General features: G+C 40.1%; 1 protein-coding gene across 7 annotated transcripts in view; it reads right to left on the minus strand.

Moving 5' to 3' along the window:
• Nucleotides 1-10,606: 10,606 nt before the first annotated feature.
• The window catches only part of tab3 (TGF-beta activated kinase 1 (MAP3K7) binding protein 3), a 132,280-nt gene continuing 119,331 nt past the window's right edge, over nt 10,607-23,555 (minus strand). For 3 of the 7 annotated variants that reach the window (XM_072260547.1, XM_072260548.1, XM_072260546.1), the window contains one exon: nt 10,607-12,126. In XM_072260547.1, the coding sequence (XP_072116648.1) occupies nt 11,978-12,126 (149 nt within the window). In that variant the 3' untranslated portion in view covers nt 10,607-11,977. Of the gene's footprint in view, nt 12,127-18,505; nt 18,601-22,506; nt 23,243-23,555 lie in introns of those variants that run through there. The other 4 variants (XR_011886340.1, XR_011886339.1, XR_011886341.1 and 1 more) reach the window with 3 other exon arrangements.

Genomic DNA, 23,555 nt, shown 5'->3' on the forward strand with positions numbered 1-23,555 from the left:
AAATCCTATATCATTCAAATAGATACATAACATTCATGACCTGTTTTCCTTACATAAAAAAGTAGCAGGCTCAATTTTAACTCAGGATAACAGTCACATTGATTGACCTACAACTGATTACACCAACATTACACAACTGGGATCTCTTAACCTGTGGTTATAACTAACTTGTCACAGACAGACTTGTTCTACAGCCAGCAGAACATTGGCAGCAGGTGGCAAGGTTGAGGGTCAATATGTCATTAACAGAGACTGCAATTTACTGGGCATCTTCACAGTATACGGGAGAACATGTATGCCCAAGAAGCAAAGTGAGATTACTCTCACCTTTTGGGGTGCAGAACAGATCCCTTGCTGCTCCAAGTAGCTGTAAATTAAGATCAGTTAATGTTGTGCACCCTCCAGCCTTCCTTCTAATTTTGAAAGCATGCTAAGAAAGCCATGGGAGCTTCATTGCTGCAGCTTTTTTGACTAAAATGACAGTCTTTTGCCTTCATCAAGTGACCTGCCTGTTATGAATTGTAATCTGTGTCAGCAGAGAAGTGCCGCAGTTGAAAATACCCAAGGATAATTTTAGGCTGGTTCATTAGGTTTCAGGAGAGCAGAATTAAAACTGCCCCATCATACTAATAATATAGCGTGATATCATCTTGTCAGAAAACCAATCAGATCTTCCACACTCTTTGTACCCAGAGTTCAGAATCCATTCTAACACAAAAAAGTCAAAATCTGATCCTCAGCAAAACAGAACACAACATTTCAGGAGAGAAATTCGTCATAAACGACACAAATTGATTTGTTTTCATTTCTACTATTGAGAGTAGTCCCACTTCACAACAATTATGTCTATTTTAATCTCCACTTGGTTCACAATGCTGCCTCTCTCCAAAACTGATGAGGGTACTAAGATTTGATAAGTTGAGAATTTAGTTTAAATTGAGTAATGAAGAAAAACACAACTACATTGTATTCTTCAAATGACTTAGATACTGAAATGCAGGAGAACATCTTAGTGGGCATCACTAGCAGCCTCGTTGAGACTGAAAATTTTACCACTCACATTCATGCTGAAGAACTGGCACTACCAAGAACCTTGGATTGTGAGTGCAGGTGCTCGTGAACACATTTCATACAGCAAGTTGCTTTAAGAATCCAAGAAAACCTCTAAACAGAGGGATGAGTCACCATTTTACAGCCACTTGCTCTTTTCGCCAAAATCACTGGCTTCATGGCAAGTTGTAATGAGTTGTATGCGGCCCCTGTGGAGGCTTCCAGGACCTGACGTTCACCTGACTGAAATTCACTCAAAGTTAACTTCTCATCTTAATCTCCATCATGGATGATGATCGGAAGCAGTTCCCCTATCCCAAAGCCTAAACAATTCCAGCAAAACATTTCAGGCATTCTTCCCACTAGAAGTCCCGATGAGTTCCTTTAATTTTGCACATGCATACATCAAGCTAAACTTCATTTCCAGACTAATTTCAAATACTCCAGCACCAAGTCCAGTTTAGCTCACCCTTAAGATATGCAAGAGGAACGAATCACTCACCAGACATGTGCATTGATACATAAAACTACAAACTAGACTGTGTCCCCATTTTATAGGCACATAAATGATGCAAAGAAAAAGATGCAGGCATAATGTCCAACATGAATAATTGCTTGACCAAATTTGTAAAGGACTTAATAAATCACATAATTAGTCCAGTCATAAAATACACTTTTATCAAGTATGAGAGCTCACACAAATAGCTATTCTAAATAAAAACCATCCCTTACAAAATTTGCAGTTATTTGCACTCGAGAATTATGCAGATCTGCGCAGCTATCTCAATTCCACTATCTTTTTCTTCAAATGATTCCCAATAGGATTCCTACTATTTGGAACAGCTCTAATGCTACAAAATTTAAGAAGCTTAGTGCAAACTCTGCTGTATTGAAAGGGAAAAGTGCCCTGAATTTTCCAAACAAATATTTCTCTGAGGATCTCAGCTAAGAACTAGATTTTGTGCAACAAGTCACTGAAAAACAGTCCAAAATCCTTCTTCACCTGGATTCTCAAAGCTTGACTCTCTCTTTTCATATTGCCAACAGTGCCCTGAAATGGTGACAACACATTCAGAGGGATAGCAGATGGCTCAGAAAATTTATTTGGAACCTGGCACTCCTCTAACATTCATCAGAATAGAATGAGAAGCAGAGATCTAAAACATTTCAAGGGATCAAAGACATAGTCTTCCCCCTTTAATTTTCCTTATGCCCCACCATAAGTGAGAATTCTTTGTTTCCCATTTACTTGTCTATCTAATTCAATAAGGTGCCCTCATTTCATAGTCTAAAGCAGTGGTTCCCAAACTTTTTGGAAAACCACCCCCTTGATTCACCCACCACATCCCCAGTACACCCCACTTTCAGGCCATTACATAAAAACCATGAAGAATTTTGACTTACGATGCACAGTGAAAGAAAATAAGAACTGCAAATTCAAAGCAGTGACTAATAATTGCAAAAACTATTCAAATCTATTTAAAGCTACAAATAAAATTATTCTTTATTTAATTACAGTACAAACAATTTTAGAGCATACATTAGTTGTCCAACTATTCACTACTTCATTGCCTTTTCACCTTTCATGAGATGGATGGGCTTGGTGCAGTCATATCAGCTTCTCAACATCAGACTGAAGGACTCGGCTGTCTCAGATCCCCATATTCAGTAACTTGCAGTCTGTTTCATTGCTTTGAAAGAAGTTGGGTGACTGCACTCAAACCGTGCTCCACTAAATATGATGTTGGAAAAACAATAAAGAACATCTTAACCCTTTTCCACAGTGCACGATAGTGTTCAGAGATTTCTTTCTGCAGCCAAAAGTCTTAATATGATTTTTTGAACCTTTGCTTTGGCTCAAAGTCATTCTGTAGCAAGATCAGTTCTTCCTCCATCTTTCCTGTTAATTCTTCTTACAAGTGTTCAGGAATGGACTTATTACCCAATCCGGAATTTAGATCAAGAGAAAATCCTGAAATCTCTCTGATACATATTTATGCAGCTCACCCAGGAAAGCACAATATACTTGATAATTATCTGGTATTCTTTCTTTCTCTCCCAACTCAAGAGACTCAGAAACTGGAAAAAGTTGCAACAGCCAGCATGCACTTAAATAAAGTTAACTTAGACAGAAATGTGGAGATAAATGATCTGACATTGATAAGACACATCATTTCCTTGCAATTGATTGATTTCATTAAACTTTGCAAATAATTCTGACAAATCAGCAACATCATGCGTAATATTCTTGAGTTGATTACTGAATGAATCTTTCTAGTCTTCAAAGAGTTTTATTAGTTTCAAAAAGCACATAAAATATCTCAGGCAGTTTCCTTTCGAAAGTCATCTGACTTCTGTGTGCAACAGCAAGCATTCAAAGTGTTCATCATTCTCAGTACAAAATTCTTGAAATAGTCCAGAAATGAGAACATGGGACTTGCTTTTATTTGCCATTGTGATAACAGTACTTATTCCCTCAGCTACCCACCTTGCTACAGAATACTCCCACCCCATCATGCCTTTATTTTTACTGCCCCACTGGAAACTCCCACTGCCCTTAGGGGGCGATATCAACACACTGGAAACCACTGGTCTAAAGCAATTGTAACACATTATCTTCTTCAGTAAGTTCTCTACCCAATGCAAAAATAAACAAACATTATAAAATGCTTCCATTGTTGAAAAATATTTTAACATCAGACTACAATAAAGGACTGATTTATTGCTGCAATGTGGAAATATACAATGGGACTGCAAACACAGGTCATTTTAAAATAAATCATACAACACCACCATCTAGTGGCAAATCCATTTTAGCAAAATTCTGAACAAAGGAGGCAAATCAGACAAGCACCTTGAAATACAAAAGATACATGTTCTTGCTCTGGTACAATCAAGGAGTTGAAACACCAAGACAGCCTGGGGGAAGATGTAAAAAAATTTAGGATAGGGAAGTCGTGTACCTCAATGTGTAATGGAAGGGGCGGCCTGAAAGAATATTGTGAGTTACTAGATCAGCTCATAAGATCATCAGGTTATTGGAAATGGTGGGTCTTTAATACATTAAAGACTTACAAGAACTTATGCTGTGCCAAATTATAAATTCTCCTGGAATAACTTGATTGAACTTTATCCACAATGCTCTGAAACAAACATTGCCTTGGGAGCAAAGAAAGAAGTCGTCATAGGAGGGCCCTTAAGTTGAATGACACCAGTAATTGCTTCATAAGCTTTCCATAAAGGCATTAAATAGACTAAATAGACTAAAGATATTGATTCGCAAACAACAGGAATTCTGCAGATGCTGGAAATTCAAGCAACACACATAAAAGTTGCTGGTGAACGCAGCAGGCCGGGCAGCATCTCTAGGAAGAGCTGCAGTCGACGTTTCAGGCCAAGATTTGAAAGTTGGAGGGGGAGGGGGAGATCCAAAATGATAGGAGAAGACAGGAGGGGGAGGGATGAAGCCAAGAGCTGGACAGGTGATAGGCAAAAGGGATACGAGAGGATCATGGGACAGGAGGTCCGGGAAGAAAGACAAGGGGGGGGGGACCCAGAGGATGGGAAAGGGGTATATTCAGAGGGACAGAAGGAGAAAAAGGAGAGTGAGAGAAAGAATGTGTGTATAAAAATAAGTAACAGATGGGGTAGGAGGGAGGTTAGAGAAGTTAGAGAAGTCGATGTTATTGCCATCAGGTTGGAGGCTACCCAGACGGAATATAAGATGTTGTTCCTCCAACCTGAGTGTGGCTTCATCTTTACAGGTCTCCCAGTCTGCGTCAGGTCTCGCCAATATATAAAAGGCCACATCGGGAGCACCGGACGCAGTACATCACCCCAGCCGACTCACAGGTGAAGTGTTGCCTCACCTGGAAGGACTGTTTGGGGCCCTGAATGGTGGTAAGGGAGGAAGTGTAAGGGCATGTGTAGCACTTGTTCCGCTTACACGGATAAGTGCCAGGAGGGAGATCAGTGGGGAGGGATGGGGGGGACCAATGGACAAGGGAGTTGCGTAGGGAGTGATCCCTGCGGAATGCAGAGAGAGGCGGGGAGGGAAAGGTGTGCTTAGTGGTGGGATCCCGTTGGAGGTGGCGGAAGTTACGGAGATTAATATGTTGGACCCGGAGGCTGTTGGGGTGGTAGGTGAGGACCAGGGGAACCCTATTCCTAGTGGGGTGGCGGGAGGATGGAGTGAGAGCAGATATACGTGAAATGGGGGAGATGCGTTTAAGAGCAGAGTTGATAGTAGAGGAAGGGAAGCCCCTTTCTTTAAAAAAGGAAGACATCTCCCTCGTCCTAGAATGAAAAGCCTCATCCTGAGAGCAGATGTGGCGGAGACGGAGGAATTGCGAGAAGGAAACATATTGAAGATATTGATTGTTGTCTTTCACTTTAGGTGAAATCAGCTTTTAGTTGCTTGATGCCTGTAAAACATAATATGATGCTATTTAATTTCTAGTCCATATACATCACATTCTCTATTTTGTCAGTGATTTAATTGCCCATTATGCAAATTCTTTGTTGCAGGATAATGCATTATTCTTTCAGTTGACTTCGAATGTTCATTCAAAGACAGCTCTTTTTCTTAAAATAAGATTTGGCATTGAAAGTCCATTGCAAAGGTTTCAAACCCATTTATGAAAATGAACAACCAGCAATATAATGTAATTATTCCAAGGTGTTACAGTAAAATTGGCCAAAATACAACATAGCTATACAAATTAGTCAGTAACAACAGACTGGTAATGACATTTAAATGAGTAAACCCAATATTAAATACCATTCATGGTCCTTGGTACCAGTGGGCATTTTTTAACTGTTCAGGGTAAGATGCACCATTTCAATAACAATAAACCAGAAGCATGGCTCAAATCAATTACAAATATGGAAAGCATGCACTGATGTCAGAAGTAAAAATACCAGTCTTCAACATTAATTGCTATGCTATTGTTGGGGTGCTACAGTAGCATAGTGGTTAGTACGATGCTATTACAGTTCAGGATGTTGGAGTTTGGAGTTCAATCCTGGCATCCTCTGTAAGGAGTTTGTACACCATCCCCATGGAATCCCTGAGTTTTCTTCAGGAGCTCCGGTTTCCTCCCGCCATCCTAAAACATACAGGTTAGTAAGTTAATTGGTCGTTGTAAATTGTTCTGTGATTAGGCTAGGGTTAAATCTGGTGTTGCTAGGCAGCGCAACTCAAAGGACCGGAAGGGCTGATTCCGTGCTGTATCTCTTAATTAATTAATCCTTTCAATATGACAAGATTACTTGCTAAGTTATTCCCTGACAAAACTGTTCACTTGGGAAGCATCACAATTAAACAGAGGCCCTTCTAAACAAATCAGCTTCGTGCAACAACTCATTGCAAATTAATACTGATGAGCTTTGTAAGTGAAACATTCTGAAGGCTTGAATCTGAAATTTTACTCCAACTGTTTGAGAATACAAATCTAAACAGCAACATAACACGCACAGCATATTTTACAACCTTCACTCAGTTTGTGTTAACAAATACATTGAGTCACTATTTCACACGAATCAGCTACATTACACATGGTGTTTACTTTAATTCTCTATAGAACAATGCAGTCCATTCCTTTCACTTGCTTTATTGTAATAGCCCACTTTGCCCTTGCTTTAATCAATGTCACAGTTGTAATTCATAACCACTCACTGCACAAGTTATTCTCAATTCTTACCCCTCATCTCTTTCACACCTGATATCCATGTCCCTACTTCTTATGTACAGCTAATTTTGCCTTCCTTATGCAATTATCTTTTGCGATAATGCTGTTCCAGGACCAGAGCATCTGCTCCAATCAACCTTGCCTGTGACATCTCTCGCTCTCGATACCATTCTGTTAAAAATTTTCTGCACATTCTCAATGATGTTTATGTTTTACCACGTCGACCATGATGCAATTATCCAGCTACGCCCACCAAAAGTTTCAAATGTCTTCTGCAGAACTTCACCTGCATTTATACTTACAGGTACACATTTATTTATGAAGTCCAATATCCCAAGGTTGATTGGAATCCACACTGGGTATCAAACCTCCACAACTCCCTGTTAATTTTTGTTGTTGAATATTGCTGAAACCTTTATTTACGATTGATAACATAGAATAGATTCCTAAATGGTGTGACAAGAATACACATAGATTAAGATGTAGCAGGCCTGGGCTGGCACCAGTGGAATCAGCAGTTGGTCTGCCACCTATCTTCAGGAGAGAGAGAGATAAGGAAAATAATGGAGCAGCATTTGGAGATGTTAATGAAGGGGAAGGAGAGCTGTCAAGATCGGCTCCCCCTTTGAACCCTGAACTGTTTGAAGTGATGGACAGGCGATACCCCAGCAGGGGGATAAAAAGGGACAGGTTCACTAAGGCAGGACACACACGACACCCGAGGTAACAAGACCCTGGAAGCGGTGCGTCTCTCACAAGTCGGTGGGAAGTACCGGGCCATAAACGCACAGGGTGGAAAGGCACGATCGGCGGGAACCTGGTGTGCGTCCACCCTTGCCTGGGTGCCAGGTTCAGCACAGGGAAACGATCGTATCTGGAAACGGAGGGGGTCATGGTCGGTGACCTCAGATGACATCACAAAGGACTCGCCCGACAGCTGACTGCGAAGGTCTGTGTCTGGAAGCTGTGTTGAATATTCATTCGTTTTGCTCTCTTTCTCCTTCCCCCCACTGTCCATCGTCATGACAGCGATTACCGCGACCTGAACTGAACTAAATTGAACTGAACTTTGCGTCACTTTGAAACTGGTCACTTACCCCTAGACAACGATAGAGCTTGATTAATCCTGTTATCTTAATTCTGTGTACATGTGTGTTTATCATTGCTGAACTGTTGCATTTATTATCCTTTTGATTAGAATACTGTGTTGCTTGTTTCTTTAATAAAACTTTCTTAGTTCTAGTAATCCAGACTCCAACTGAGTGATCCATTTCTGCTGGTTTGGCAACCCAGTTACGGGGTACGTAACAATGGTGAATGAAAAATTATTATTTTTGTCAGTGAATAACAGCCAGAATTAGCTGGTCTTGACTAATCTGTCTCATATTTTAAGAATTAAAAAAAATATTTGGAATAAATAGCAGTATCATAATTGCTTTTAATAACACAATGAATAAGATAATTAAAAGCATTATGTCACCTGTATAGCCCAAGAAACAATGCAATTGAACAAGCAGTTTGAATACTGCCTAGAACTACAAAGTTACATCTAACAATCTTTGATCAGGTGTTGAAACATGATGCAAAACCCCTTACCAGTTTCAAATGCAGAAAGCAAAGTCAGCTTACAATGATAATGGTCAAAAAGAGAGGGATAACAACAAAAGCAAATGACACATCAGGTCCAGAGCACCTCTGAATTGAGAGTCATTTCTTCAAAGTGGAGAATGGTTACTTTCAAGTTGTAGACATAGAATCCATGCCAGTAAACAATTATTACAGACAAATACGCTACTATTGACAGTGTGTGTAACCAACAGGGATCTAAACACAAGCAGTTCCCCTGCATTAAAGCTGTCAATCATTCCCTCAACATTACCTGCCATCTGTGGTGGTGAGGCTGCAATTATGCTCCTTTGGGTTAGTAAAGAAAAAAGGGGGCAGCATTTGGGATAAATCTTTGCCCATCTTCCAACAAAGATATTCTATAGCCTTGACAAGTTTTCCTTTGAGGTGAAGGTTCAGATTATTTGTCTAATAGAAATTTCAAAACCAAATGTAAACCCTTTTTGTAGCACTAGCTTCCATGGAAACACAGTCATATGGAGGACATGTTTACTGAATCCAGCAGGTGGCAGAAATGAGCATAGAGGGAGCCAATTAAAGTACAGCATGTCTAAGAGCTACACTCCTTCTGAATGGCCAGTCTCCCTCTACCCCTGGCAATATTACCCATGGAACCTGATATCAGCGTCCAATTCCCACAAATTTCAAACCCATCACTTAAGTAATCCCCGCCTTCAACCTGTGACCTTCTGCCTCCTTCAGTTCTATGTACTGTTCCATCTTTCTTAGTTACAGGATGCAAACACACTCCAAAAAGATGTCACTGTTGACAAGCAGAATATCTTCAGAGGGATGGCACTCAATGTGCAGCCCAAATATGTTCAAGTAATTCAAGTTGATTAAGTGTAACTATATAGAACAGGACAAGATATAAATAAAACAAACTGACCTCTTCAAATCCTGTGATAAAAACAGAGAAAGGGGTTCAGGTGGGTGACAAAAGCAACACAATGGAAACCTGAAAGAAACAAACAATCTTTTAAAATAATATTCAATAAGCAGAACAAATATTTTGCTTTAATCAACAACAAAAATCATAACTCATTCTTAAAAAAATTCCAGCCAAATTTCAAGCACCAGGCTCCCAGTATAAATTCATGGCCAATTAAAGTGATACAGAACTAATAGATAGACAAGTATCAAAATCAATCCTCTCAGAAAAATCATAAGTATTTCTATCTGAAGAAGAAAAATAGTGGACAGATTTTTTTAATACGCTGATACAGATTTGGATTGAGTGGTTCAGCAATCAGTTGATTTCTATAAGATTGGAAAATGACCTCCAGAATACATTGAGAAGACAAAACTTGGGCCACAGGTAACTATAAATCCATCAGTTTCATTGCCTAGTTGGGTAACAAAACATCTGCAAGCTATTCGACAACAATATCCATCAGTCTAACTTGGAAATAATGAAATAATGGAAGTGATCAGGATAAACTTAAGAGTTACTCCATAATAGTGTGGGAAAACAAAATGCCTTGTTGATTGATCTTAACTTTGAATGATCTCTCCAAACTACTTGTCAGATTTCACCCAAAAATTTTTGGCCATGCTTATAATTATATTAATACAGGAATGGTCTTGTGGATTTCTTTCAATATCACCAAAGAATAGAGAATAGGTTGGTTAGCAGAGTTGTGCTAAGCTACTGTACATGATCAGGAAGACCATTCCAAGTACAAGGTTAGTGAATAATTTCTGTCCAAATTAATTCACTTAATAGCCGAAAACTAAGCTTGCTTGTCCTAAATACACACATTAATCACTGTATTTCCAAAAGTGATATTAATCCAAACCATTTTCATTTTTTAAAAATAACAATAGGATGGTTTTCCAAACCTTCAAATACGCATTTGAACTGAATAAAGTTTAAAGAACTGAACAATGTTCCACAATTCAGATTTTGATTTTATCAAATTTGATCCAGCTGAACAAAATGAAAGGTTAATGTTTTATTCTTTGTCAAGTAAAACCAAATAAGTTGTGTTTCTTCACTTTGTGACTTTATTTGTAAAATATTGCAGCCACCAGAATGTTTATATATGTACCATACATGCAGTGTCCCTGTTGCCTTTGCACAATTTTGTCTCCAGCTCAAACTTCTGATGAGATCATACAGTACAATCTTTAAATTGTAGAGAACGGAACCAATCAAATAGGTACATTTTAATATAGGAACACCAATGTCCTATTCACTCAAATGTAATTCTCATTCAGTTGTTCAGACCCAACAAATGTGTGATTTCACAAAGACCAAGTACTTTATTATAATTAAAGCAACCTGAAGCATCTGAACTAAACATCACCTTTAATAATACAGTATAACATTATAGGCGAAAAGTACCAGCAAGTTCGTAATGAACTCTGATTGCAGGTCCAGCAAGTTTCATTCTTTTACGAATGAAAGAAAAGTTCCAACAGTTTGTTTTTATATTTGCAGTGTGCGACCATTTATTTTCAGGCTGCGTTTAGCAAGTTTTAGTACAGGCTGGTTTCTTAGTGATGTGCAAACTCACTCTTAAAGAGCTACTGATTACTAAATGCACCTATATGTGGGAAGAAGGGAGACGAAAACATTATCTTCTGTGCTGTAAACAACATGATTTCTTTACAGAGTGGAAGCTCGGGAATTGCTTAGGTAGCAGACAAATCTTGACCAGAACAGGTGGGTTAGAGTCTGGAGCAGTTTGTGAATTACTTGCCTTTGGCATAAGTTTGCTGTACAATTACAGAGCAAGGCCTAAGGGAAGCTTTGTTGAAAAATAAAAGTTAAAAAAGCACACATGACTTTTAAAATCAAGGACAGAGCCCACAGCCTAAAATTATTTCCCTAATACGAGCATGCAGGACTGTTCTCATCTGCAAAGACTCATTTTTCACCAGTGTCAATGATGTAGCTCAAAGGACACAGTACAAGCAAAAGGGATTGTTGATTATGACTGTATATTTAAAATATACCTAAGGCAATACCTCATACCTGTCCATTGTGACAGTCTCAAATTTAATGTACAATTGATTTGTGTAAAGATTGCAATTACCCTGAAGAAAGCAGCAATCACAAGTAACTCAAGTCTTTTACCCCACTGTAGTGTCACAGCAGTCCCTTTTGCCTGCAAGACTGAGTTAAGATGCCAACAGTTAACAGATGTACCACAAGGGACATTCCACCCCAAATAAAAGCAACAAGATTCCTTCACAACTGATGTCTTTTTTAAAAACCCAGACAGACGTTTAATTACATAATCAAGTCATCTTGTGGACAGACACCCTGTGTGGGAAGGGTACAACAGCATCCCGACTTGTGGTAACAGGCCCAGAAGGGGTAACAATGCTCAGCTTCACTACGGACCATCTTCATGGCATTTGAATGTTTACTTGAATTCATCGCGTAAAGAAACATCACGGTGACTAGATGATGCTTAAAGTTTAAGATTTAACGCTGTGATGTAGTTTAGCCATGATACAATTGCGAATTTAGCTGGCTGCTGCAAGAGATTAACTTCTCATCTTCACTTTAGGCCTGGCAGATGGTTTGCAGATGTGCAGACTCCTTCAAGACACCAAAATTTCGGGATTCTGCATGGTGGCGAATGCTAGCCCACTTCAGTTCAGGTGTATCTTGGCATTTCACACTGTTCACAGCGATTCAGTGCTGGATGATTCAGGAAGGTGCAGCTGTTACAATTCCAGGGGGCACCTTCAAAATCCTCATCTCGTTGATGAGGTCTTCGGCTGTGTGCCGTGACGGTACCAGCTTCTGCAATGCAAGAAAAGTCAAATTCAGACACTGCAGGATAATTGCAAACCTCAGTTTCAGATATTAAGAAAATGCAAAATAGTTTACAATTCAAAATATATTTCACTATAAAAACAGAATAAAGAATGTCTAGTACATATATCGCTTTACTTCAGTTTAAGTTCAATTTAAATTCAAGCAAATTGTGTGGTTACCAAATTAACACACTTTGTCAAATAAAAACATTATGCTGGTATCATACTTCTTTTCTCTATGTCACAGATTAACATTTAATAAACAGCTTGTGGAATACCTTGAAAAAGAGTATTTCCTCAACTTTCCAACACTGAATTTAACAATGAAATTGCAATTCCTGCATGAGAAGACTGAAATTTTCAAAAGCTCTCAGCATATTATTTGGTTTTCACAAAATTGACAGTGCCATGCAATACAGAAAAATATGGCCAGACATTTCTGGTGGACACCAATTTCTGGTGCATCGACCAATAATTGTTCTATAGTTGACTTGGATTTGAACCCAAGACGTTCTGTCTAAAAGCATGGCTTTCTGGACTTGATTCCATAGAGACATGACATTAACTTGTCAATGATCCTTCTCACTTCGATCTGCAGTGGAAAGAAATCAGAAAATATCTCTGAAGTCTGCCTGGATGATTTAAAAAGCAGCCTTTAGACAATGCCAAAGATTTTCAAATTCCACCTTCCCGGAGAACAAGGAATAATAAAAAATAGCCAATGGAGAGAAGTATTCTATTTCGCTGGACTGCACTTGCCACTGTGATAAGTACAACAAAAAAAGGTTAAACTTTAAATGTGAGCTTAAAAAAGGCACAAAAACCTTTTAAACACCATGAAACAGTACTTGAAGCAATTGAAAGGATGCTTTATAACATACAAAACATAAACTACTACTCCTGCAAGTGGCCAAATTTTCAACAACCTGCACCTTAAAAAAATCTATGTGACTTCACAGTAGATATGGGGAATGCAACCTATCTTGTGCCTGGAGCTTCCACTGAAAACCTGATATATGAAATATTTGTGATTAGGAGCAATGTGAGTAGCTGTGCATTAAAGAAGAGTTGGGTGTGAAAATAGACTTTCATCTATCAGACATGAGTTAACAGAAGTCAAATAATGGGATACCAGTTTATGCACCACATAATGGCTGAGATTAAAATAGTTTGAATGAACTGTTGTTCTTTACAAGCCTGCAGAATAACATTCCAATCTCACCCTATAGCTGCCTAGGGTTGACATTGGATAAGAACATGTTGGTACAATTTGAAGTGCTCTACAGAGGAATAGAAGAGACAGTGCAACTTGCAGTACTGGAACCACTTATACTGCTCAAGCTGCAATTGAACAAATTAAAGGATCATCTTAGCTGGCATTGAACTCACTTACTATAAAGAATTATAAAAAAGAAATGCAAGGAAGCAAAATTACCTCTAGCAAAAATTCTAAAATACAGACTGAAATTAGAAAATAATTTAAAAGTATATTTTTTTAAATGAAGATCATTGGAATATAAAAGCATACACAAATTTGAAAAGTGAACAAGAACATATATACAACGATCAACAAATGCATAACCTACTTGACCTTCTTACACTGTTCAAGGACAGTCTCTTCAAATTTCAGCCACTTTAGTTAAATCTATACTGCAAGGAAAACCAGCTAATTATGACAAAGAAAGTGATGACTGAGCATTAAAGACAAAGATTAGTTTTATTTGTCACGTGTACAGCGAAACAGTGAAATGTGTCGTTTGTGTCAAATCAAACCAGTGAGGTTTGTGCTGGGCATCCTCTAAGTGTTGCCACTCTCCTGGCATAAAAAAACAGCAGGAGGAAACCACAGCACCTGGAGAAAACCCCCACGGTCATGGGGAGAACATACAAACACTTTTATGGGCAGCGGTAGAAAATGAATCCCAATTGGCGATCTTTGGCACTGTAATGTGTTACACCAATCACTACTGTACCGTTCCACCCCAACAAAGCATTGACAATATTTCAACTGTGTTAATAACCTGTGAGCTTTGCTCAGGGAATTTATTCCAGCCACAATGTGCACTAGTCATAAACAAATGTCACAGATAAATTTAATGCAACGTTAATATTAAGTTTATTTGTCATTCAGCTATAAATACAGCCATGAATGCAACCAATCGAAACAGCATTACTCCGGAATAAGGCCAGTCATACACAGCACAAGACACACACAGTACATACAAGACAGCAATAAAAGAGTCACACAAAAAATATCGTCCAAGCCCGAGTCCATGACTGCAGTCTGCAGTCAAACACAATACAACTTGTCTTCTGCAAGCAAACACTGGAGGGCAGCACTGACTCCAGCATGTACGCCACACACACGGTCTCAGCCACTCCTGTGGGCTGCACCAACGCCAATGCAACTGCAAACAGGCGACACCAAGGACTCAGGCCTAGTCTTCGCTATGACACGTGGCTCCCCCACTGTTTGCGAATAAACCAATGAACCAGACTTGCAGCATTCCACATTAACCATGTCCAACGGGGTCTTGCAATCACAAGAAAAGCAACTAAGACGATGTCCCGCTGATAAACTGCACACCTCCTTCACACACCCACTCCAACATCTCTCCAGCAGCAGCAGTGTGATCCTCACCAAGTCCAACTTTTTCAGTTTCTCCGCCAACAAGAAGCTCACTGATGGGGCAGTGCTTTAAGTTCTTAATGTCCAGCATGGTCTTGCGATTGTTAAAAATACATTTAAAAAAAAGACCTTTAGTTAGCTCCTAAGAAACCACTGCACCTGAGTGCGCTGCCATCTTACTGGAAATCAACTACTTATCTATCAGCAAACTAGTAAATAAAGGATAGCACCCGAACAACACCCAAGAAGTACTAACTTGCTCATATCAGGATCACATGCATCTCTCAATTTCAACATATCACAACTTGGAACGGGACTAGTAAAAAAAATAGTTCACATTATGTCTGACATCAAAGCTATATGATACGGAGCAAAGAAGTAAGCCATCGAGGCAAAACAAACACATGTGAGATCATTTGAGGCCGATGATGACAGACTCAACTTAGCCCAGGATAAAATCTTCAGTCAAATAGCTACAGTAATTCAATATCATTCCTTCTGTCATTTGGGTAACAACTGTTTTAATAATTATTTCAGTATAGGGACCTTTTAGGACACGCGAGTTTGAAAACAGACCACAGATAACAAGCAGTATGCAGTTATCTGTGCCACTGAGTCACAAATTAGAAAGAACATTAAGAATCCACCCAATCTATTGGTCTAGAGTTTAATTGACAGTCCCATAACTGATTTTAAGATCAACACCCAGTCAAGGCACACACTTTGGAAGCAATGGAGGATGACAACTAATACAACCTTGACAGCAACACTGACACCCAAAGGCAACAAAGATGTACTATTGCTTAGGTAGAATGAGTTTATGTCCTGATGCTGTCATTCGGTTTCCATATGAGTATTCATAAATACATTTTTCTCCAGTGCAGGTTACCCATGTTTGACACAGTCCATGGCTCTAGCTTCTCCTTTTCACACACTTCTTCTTTTGACCCTTGCCCACCCTCCCAGAAACATAAAGTGGTCCCGAGTCACCTTTCATGCTACCTGCTTCCATTTAACACAATTTGTGAAATCTCAGATATCATATCCACTTCAGTACAATGAACTATTTTTCTTCCCATTATTATCCATAAATTTGATCGTTGTCCATTTACATAAGCCTTTGCATCTGTTTCATTTGCCTTCATATATAGGTGAGACAGGATGGCAATAACTGGCAAGTACTACAGATTACAAAATGTAATCTACAAAATGCACGGACTAATTATCTAAATAGAAAGAACAAAGAACAAAGAGGTGGTGCAAGACAATTTTCAACAGTCAGAAAGGATATAATTGGTCTAATTCAAAGTTCAAATATCTGTCACAATGTTCTAACCGGAGATTCATTTTCTTGCAGGCATTCACTGAAAAACTGCACACAAAGACAGACAACAACCAATGTGCAAAAGGCAACAAACCGTGCAAATACAAAAATGGAAAAAACAAAATATTATATCAGTAATAAATATTGAGAACATTAGTTGCAGAGTACTTGAAAGTCAGTCCAAAGGTTGTGGAATCAGTTCAGTGTTGGGAGTGGTTCAGGTGCAATAATCGCTCCTGAACTTGCAGATGCGGGACCCAAGGTGTACGTCAAGAAACCCCTTTCAAAAGCATCGGCCAGAAGACAGCACGGACTGGATGGTGGAGTCTTTGAAGATGGATGCTGCCTTCCTGCAACAGCGCTCTTTATAGATGTGCTCAATGGTGGGGAGGGCTTTACCTCTGATGGACTGGCCTTTATCCACTACTTTTTATAGGCTTTTCCGTTAAAGGGCATTGGTGTTTTCATATCAGGCCATGACACCCTCCACCATACACCTATCGAAGTTTGTCAAAATTTCAGATGACATGCTGAATCTTTGCGAACTTCAAAAGAAAGTAAAGGCGCTGTTATGCCTTCTCTGTAATGGCACTTATGTGCTGAACCCAGGACAGATCCTCTGAAATGATAACAGCAAGGAATTTAAGTTACTGACCCTCTCCACTTCTGAACCCCTAAAGAGGACTGGTACATGGATCTCATTTCCTCCTCCTGTAGTTAATAACCAGCTCTTTGATTTTGCTGATGTTGAGTGAAGTTTTTGTTGTGGCACCTGTCAGTCAGATTTTCAATCTCCCTCTTATATACTGATTCGTCACCGCCTTTGTTTGGCTAACAGCAAGGGGTGTTGTCTGCAAACTTAAATATGGCATTGGAGCTGTACTTTGCCTCATAGTCATAAGTATAAGTTAAGCAGGGAGGCTAATTGCACAGCCTTGTGGTGCACTGTGCTGATGGTGATTGTAGAGGAGATGCTGTTGCCAAATTGATCTAATTGGGGTCTGCAAGTGAGAAAATCAAAGATCCAGTTGCACAAGGAGCTATTGAGGCCTTGGTCTTGGAAGCTTATTGATTAGTTTTGAGGGAATGGTCATGTATAATGCAGAGCTGTAGTCAATGAAGAGCATCCTGATGTTTGCATCTTCACTGTCCTGATGTTGCAGTGTTGAGTGAAAACAGATCTGGTGTTGACCAGTTGTAACGGGAGGCAACGTGGAGTGGATCCAAGTCACTCCTCAGGGAGTTGATATGTTTTCATCACTAACGACATCATTACAGTTGACATAAGTACTACTGGACGATGGTCACTGAGGCAGGTTACCACATTCTTCTTGGGCACTGGTATAATTGAAGCCTGCTTGAAGCAGGTGGTTACCTCAGATTACCAAAGTGAGTGGTTAAAGATAAGAATAAGTACTCCAGCCAGTTGATTAGCACAGATCTTCAGTACTCAGCCCAGTACACTGTCTGAGCCAGATGCTTTCTGAAGGATGCTCTCATTTTGGCCTCAGAGACTGAAATCCCAGTGTTGTAGGGGGCTGTGGAAGTTCGTGAAGATGCCTTCATGTTATCAGCCAAAGCAAGCATAAAATGCACTGAACTCATCCGGCTGTAAAACCTGGTTGTCATATATGTCACTTGATTTTACTTTGTAGGAAGTGATGTCATTCAAGTCCTGCCACGGCTGTTGAGCATCCTTCTGTGATTCAAGCTTGGTCCAGAATTGCCACCTCCCACGTGAGAGGGCTTTACGGAGGTCCTACCAGAACCACCTATATTCTTTATGGTTGCCAGACCAGAACACCGATCTAGCCCTCAGCAGATTGCGGATCTCTTGGTTCATACCAGTGCCTTAGGCTGTGGAAGATTCTGAATGATTTTGTGAGGACACATTCACTGACGAGTGTCTTCATAAAGTCCATGACAACCGTGGCATATTTGCTCAGATCCTCTGATGAGTCCCTAAACATAGCCAAGTTCACTGACTTGAACCAATCTCATAGCCATTCCTCTGCCTCCTGTGACCACCTCATGGTGCCTTGCTCTTCAGCCTCTGACTGAATGCAGGTAGGAAGGACGACAGCCGGATGAACAGATTTCCTAAAATGCCATTTAGGGATGGAACGGTAGGCATTCCTGATCATAGTGTAACTGTGGTTGAGCGTGTTCGAACCCCTGATGCTGCAGGCAATGTGCCAATGATAATTGGGCAGAGATTTCTTCAAGCAAGCTTAACTGAAGTGCCCAGCAATGATTTGAAAGGCATTGCGATAGGCTGTTTCGTGTTTACTAATCGTGGCACTCAATACATCAAGTGCCTGCTTAACAGTTGCCTTTGGCAGTATGTAAACTGCAGTCAGGATCACAGAGAAGAATTCTCTTGAGTTTACTGTGAAACACAGATCTCCACCTCTTGCTTCCTTCAAATCAGCAGTTCGGTCCATCCGTTGGATCGAGAAGCCCGTGTCTAACCGCCATATCCTGTGAGTCTGAGGTATGCCATGTCTCTGTGAAACAGAAAACTAAGTCTCCTTATTTTATTCTTCAATGACTGCATTAGCTAACAAGATGCTGGGTAGAGAAAGTTTAACATCCCAATATTTAAGTCTGGCTTGAAGTCCTCCCTTCCTCCCTGTCTTCCAGCAATTATGATGGCTACTGACCTTTGTCCTCTTAAAGGTGCTGTACCTGCATTCCTGAGAGTTAAGTCTGGCAAGTCCTTCAGGAGAATGTAAAATCGCTACATCATTCCAGGGGTTCCCAACCTGGGATCCATGGACCCCATGCTTCATGGTATCGGACCATGGCGCTAAAAAAAATTGGGAACCCCTGGTTTAGACAGTTCAAAAGTATGTTTCTTAAAGGGAAATTACAGGTTGGAGCAAGAGTGGTTCAAAGAAGCTTATCAATGTTATGTGAGCTGCCCGCAAAACTTCGCCATGTATCGCCAGCGTCATCACAGATCTCATGACCATCACAGATCAAGAGAAAGAAATACTACCTGTTCAGTTCCACAATTCTCCCTAAGGCTCTAAATGCACCTTCTTCATGAGAAAGCAATTCATTTGGACTTTCAGAATGAGTATAATACCTACTCCACTCTACTCTAGGATGCCAACTTCATAAGCGCCTCCAGTCAGTCTGCATTTCAGAGTGAAAGATTGTGATTGTTTGTAATATTTCATCTCCTGCTCTTAAGATTCCTACATTGCCACAATGACCCTCAAGGTTTGCTCGGGAAACAGATCTTGCAACTGAGTGCTTTGCAAGCATTTAGACTCAACATAATTCAATTATATCAGATAGATATTTCTTTTAACATTTGCAGTACATTTCTTTTGAATGAATGTTCTGTTTCTTTACTTGTTCCATTGCTCTACTTTTTCACCTTGCACCATCTAATGAACCCGACATTCCACACTAAGACAGAGCTTGAGTTTCTCCTCCCAAGTGCCTGTATCTAGCATTTCTATTTTGCCCAATCTTCCTGAAAGGCCATTGGCCTTAAGTATTTGTTTGCTCTTAGTAAGAATGAGGTCTTCTAGCATTCAGTTTATTTCACATTTCCACAATATTGCTTTTACGTATTGACTGCTGTATTTTCCTCACATCCGAGTATGAACATTACATTGAATCAAATCATTTTGTCTCACTGTATGATATGAAGAATCCTCCAAAACTTTCTATTAACCCCTTACTTTATTTTGATTTCACAGCCAAATGTTGACATTACCACAAAATTCTGGAGGAATTCAGCAGGTCAGATGGCATCTATGGAGAGGAATAAACAGCTGACGTTTTGGGCTGAGACCCCCCTTCATGAGGACTGGAAAGGTTAAGGGGAAGAAGCCAGAATAAGAATGTGGGTGCAGGGATAAATGCCAGAAGAGAGATTAGAATGGAGGAACGAATGAACAAGGGAGTCACAGAGACATCAATCCCTGCAAAAAGCAGAGATTGAGAAAGGAAAAATGTTTTTTGTAGTAGGATCCCATTGAAGATGGCAGAGGTTGTGGGGAATGTCGTGCTGGATTCGGAGACTCGTGGGGTGGTAGGTAAGTATTCTGTAAGCAGGACAAATGCTACACTTGCTCCTTCACCTGCAAGTCTGTTGGGGTCATCCACTGTATCCAGTGTTCCCAGTGAAAACTCCTCTTCGTCAGCGAGGCCCTGATATAGACTGCAGGACTACCTTGTTGCACACCTTTGTTCAGATCACAACAGGATTTCCTGGTGGCCACCCATTTTAATTCTACTTCCCATTCCCCTCCAACATCTCAGTCCATTGTCTCCTCTATTGCCATGATGAGGCCACTCTCAGGTTGAATGAGTAACATTTCATATTCTGCTCAAATAGCTTCCAACCTAAAGGCGTAAACACTGATTTTTCTAACCCTGCTCCCCCTTCGCTCTTTTTCCATTCCTCATTTTGGCTCCCCTCTCACCCCTTCTCTTTTCCTTACCGGTCAATCACCTCCCTCTGGTGCTCCTCCGCCCCTGCCATGGTCCACTGTCCTCTCCGATCAGGTTCCTTCTTCAGTTATTTACCTCCTCCACCCATCACTTTCCAGCTTCTCACCTCATCTCTCCCCCACCAATCTACCTCCCCCCTCACCTGCTACTTGCAATCCTCCCTTTCCCCTCCTTTCTTATTCCCCCTTCCTATTCAGTCCTGAAAGGTCTCACCTTGAAACACTGCTTGTTTATTCCCCCCCATTAGACGCTGCTTGACCTGATGAGTTCCTCCAGTATTGTGTGTTACCCTGGAATTCCAGTCTTTGCTAAATCTTTTCTGTCGACACCACCACACTTAACTTTATAAAAAGCACAAATAGGACATGCTGGAAGTCTTGAGCTACATTCACAAAATGCTTGAGGAACTCAGCAAGTCAGGCAGCATTTATGGAGGGGAATAAACAGTCAATGTTTAGGTCTGAGACCCTTTATAAAGATTCAATACTGAGGTCCTTTGTAATGTTATCTCCTCTCCAACTTTAAATAATTACGTCATATCCAATTTCCCCCTTATGTCATTTTTAATCCAGTTTAATCACCTCAACCAATTTGTTTTAAATTACATTGAAATTTCCTGGAACTGATCTTGCATATCCATGCAGTTCTACTCATTCAATTTATAACGAGAATTAATGCTTGTATTCCTCAAAATCAAAGTGAAATGAAATAATGTTTCTTAACTTGCAGGTAACCCTGATCCACAGGAACCACTTAAAAGAAAGAATCTATTACTTTCACTTACAGCCACATTGTCCTTTGAAACGTTTTGTGCCAAACCAACCTACTGCCAATCTGAAAAATACAGCTATTTCAAAAGAATCAGTTTTGCGCAAGTTTAGTTACTAGAAACTTCTACAAGAATTTTATACGCAAATTGTCTGCCACATAACCAGAGCATGTAAAATTTTCCTAGAATCCCCTGAAAGGAAAACAGAAGGAGGATTGTAAACAGCATTATCTGGCTACCTGCACTGCATACTCTGTAACTCTCACTATATTCTGCATTCTGTTATAGTTTTCTCTTATACTCTCTGCATGTACTTATTTTACTAAATATGTGTAATAATAATAAACCAATTATCAATACATTTTTGTGAAAGGTCACAGGTTTGTTTATGATAATAGGAGTAACTCAAAAAAGACATTGTCAACCAAAGCAAACTAGGATAATGGGCAATTCCAAGTTGAGTGATAAGGATCAACATAAATGCCAAAGTCAAACTGGCATAAAAGAGAAACCAAGCACAGTTGCAGACTTCAGTGCAGAGGTTCAGAAAAAGGAAAATGCTGCTGGGTATCATCAATATTTGTCTAAATGCCCATCCAATGTTGACAGACAAAAGGAATGATGTTTGGATGAACGGATCCAAGCTCAGAGTCCTGGGAAACCAACCGGTAATGCATTTGAACACCACTGATGAAAGACAGCCATTCAAAAAGAATGCAAAAAGGATAGGATAACCATTCACAGTATCAAAATCAACAAATAACTACAGATAAACATCACTGAGTTTCTTGTAACATGCAGCATAACCTGCCAGTCAAAACCATCAGTTATTGCAATCACTGACATAATTTGAAAACATTGATCCTTTACATTAGCATCAATGCAGCACTGTTCAAAAATGTGCCCACGTGGGGAAAAGTACAGAAAGCCTCATGGGGAGGGAAAAAAACCCACTGTATCTCAAAGTTACACATCTTAAAGGAGAAATTGACATGAAAAGTACCTCAGGTTATTACAATGAAAACATTGATCCTTTACATTAGCATCAATGCAGCACTGTTCAAAAATGTGCCCACGTGGGGAAAAGTACAGAAAGCCTCATGGGGAGGGAAAAAAACCCACTGTATCTCAAAGTTACACATCTTAAAGGAGAAATTGACATGAAAAGTACCTCAGGTTATTACGAGAAGTGAAGGAAGAGATTGCTGCACCGTTGGCGATAATCTTTGCATCCTCACTGGCCACAGGAGTCATGCCAGATGATTGGAAGGTGGCAAATGTTACTCATTTGTGCAAGAATAGTAACAGGGTTACCTTGGGAATTATATACCAGCGAGTCTTATGTCAGTGATAGGCAAACTATTGGATAGCATTCTTAGAGACAGGATTTACAAGCATTTAGAGGAGCATAGTCTGATTAAGGATAGTCAACATAGCTTCTATGATGGGCAGGTTGTACTCACCAGCCTGATTAAATTCTTTAAGGAAAGCATGTTAAAGGCAGAACTGTGGAGGTATTATTTATGGATTTTAGTAAGGCAATTGACAAGGTTCCCCATGGTAGCCTCATTCAAAGTCAGGAGGCATGGGATTCAGGGAAATCTGGTTGCGTGGATTTAGAATTGACTTGCTTATAAAAGGCAGAGGGTTTTTTGTAGATGGAATGCATTTTGCCTGGAGATCAGTGACCAATGATCCTCCACAGGAGTCTGTTCTGGGCTTGTACTCTTTGAGATTTTTATAACTGACTTGGATGAGGAACTTGAAGATGAGTTAGTAAGCTTGCAGATGTCACAAAGGTCGGTGGTGTTGTGGATAGTGTTCTTAGGTTGTAGAGCTGGACTGAGAAGTGGCAAATGGAGTTCAATGCAGAAAAAATTGAAGTGATTCACTTTGGAAGGTCGAACCTGAAGGCAGAAAACAGGGTTAATGGCAGAATTCTTAACAGTGTGGAGGAACAGAGGAACCTTGGAGTTCATGTCCACAGACCCATCAAAACTGCAGTGGCTTATGAAGGTGGTGACAAATCAGCATCTAGAAGGGAGATTGCAAATCTGGCCGAGTGGTGCAAGGACAGGCTGAGAGTGTTAGGGCTTTTCTCTTTGGAGAAGAGGAGGATTAGGGGTGACGACAGAACTGTACAAGATGGTAAGCAGCATACACAGACTGGACACCAGACCTTTTCCCAGGGTGAAAATGGCTAATAGGAGGGGGCATACT

Source organism: Mobula birostris, chromosome 6 (assembly GCF_030028105.1).
Source record: "Mobula birostris isolate sMobBir1 chromosome 6, sMobBir1.hap1, whole genome shotgun sequence".
Classification (NCBI taxonomy): domain Eukaryota; kingdom Metazoa; phylum Chordata; class Chondrichthyes; order Myliobatiformes; family Myliobatidae; genus Mobula; species Mobula birostris.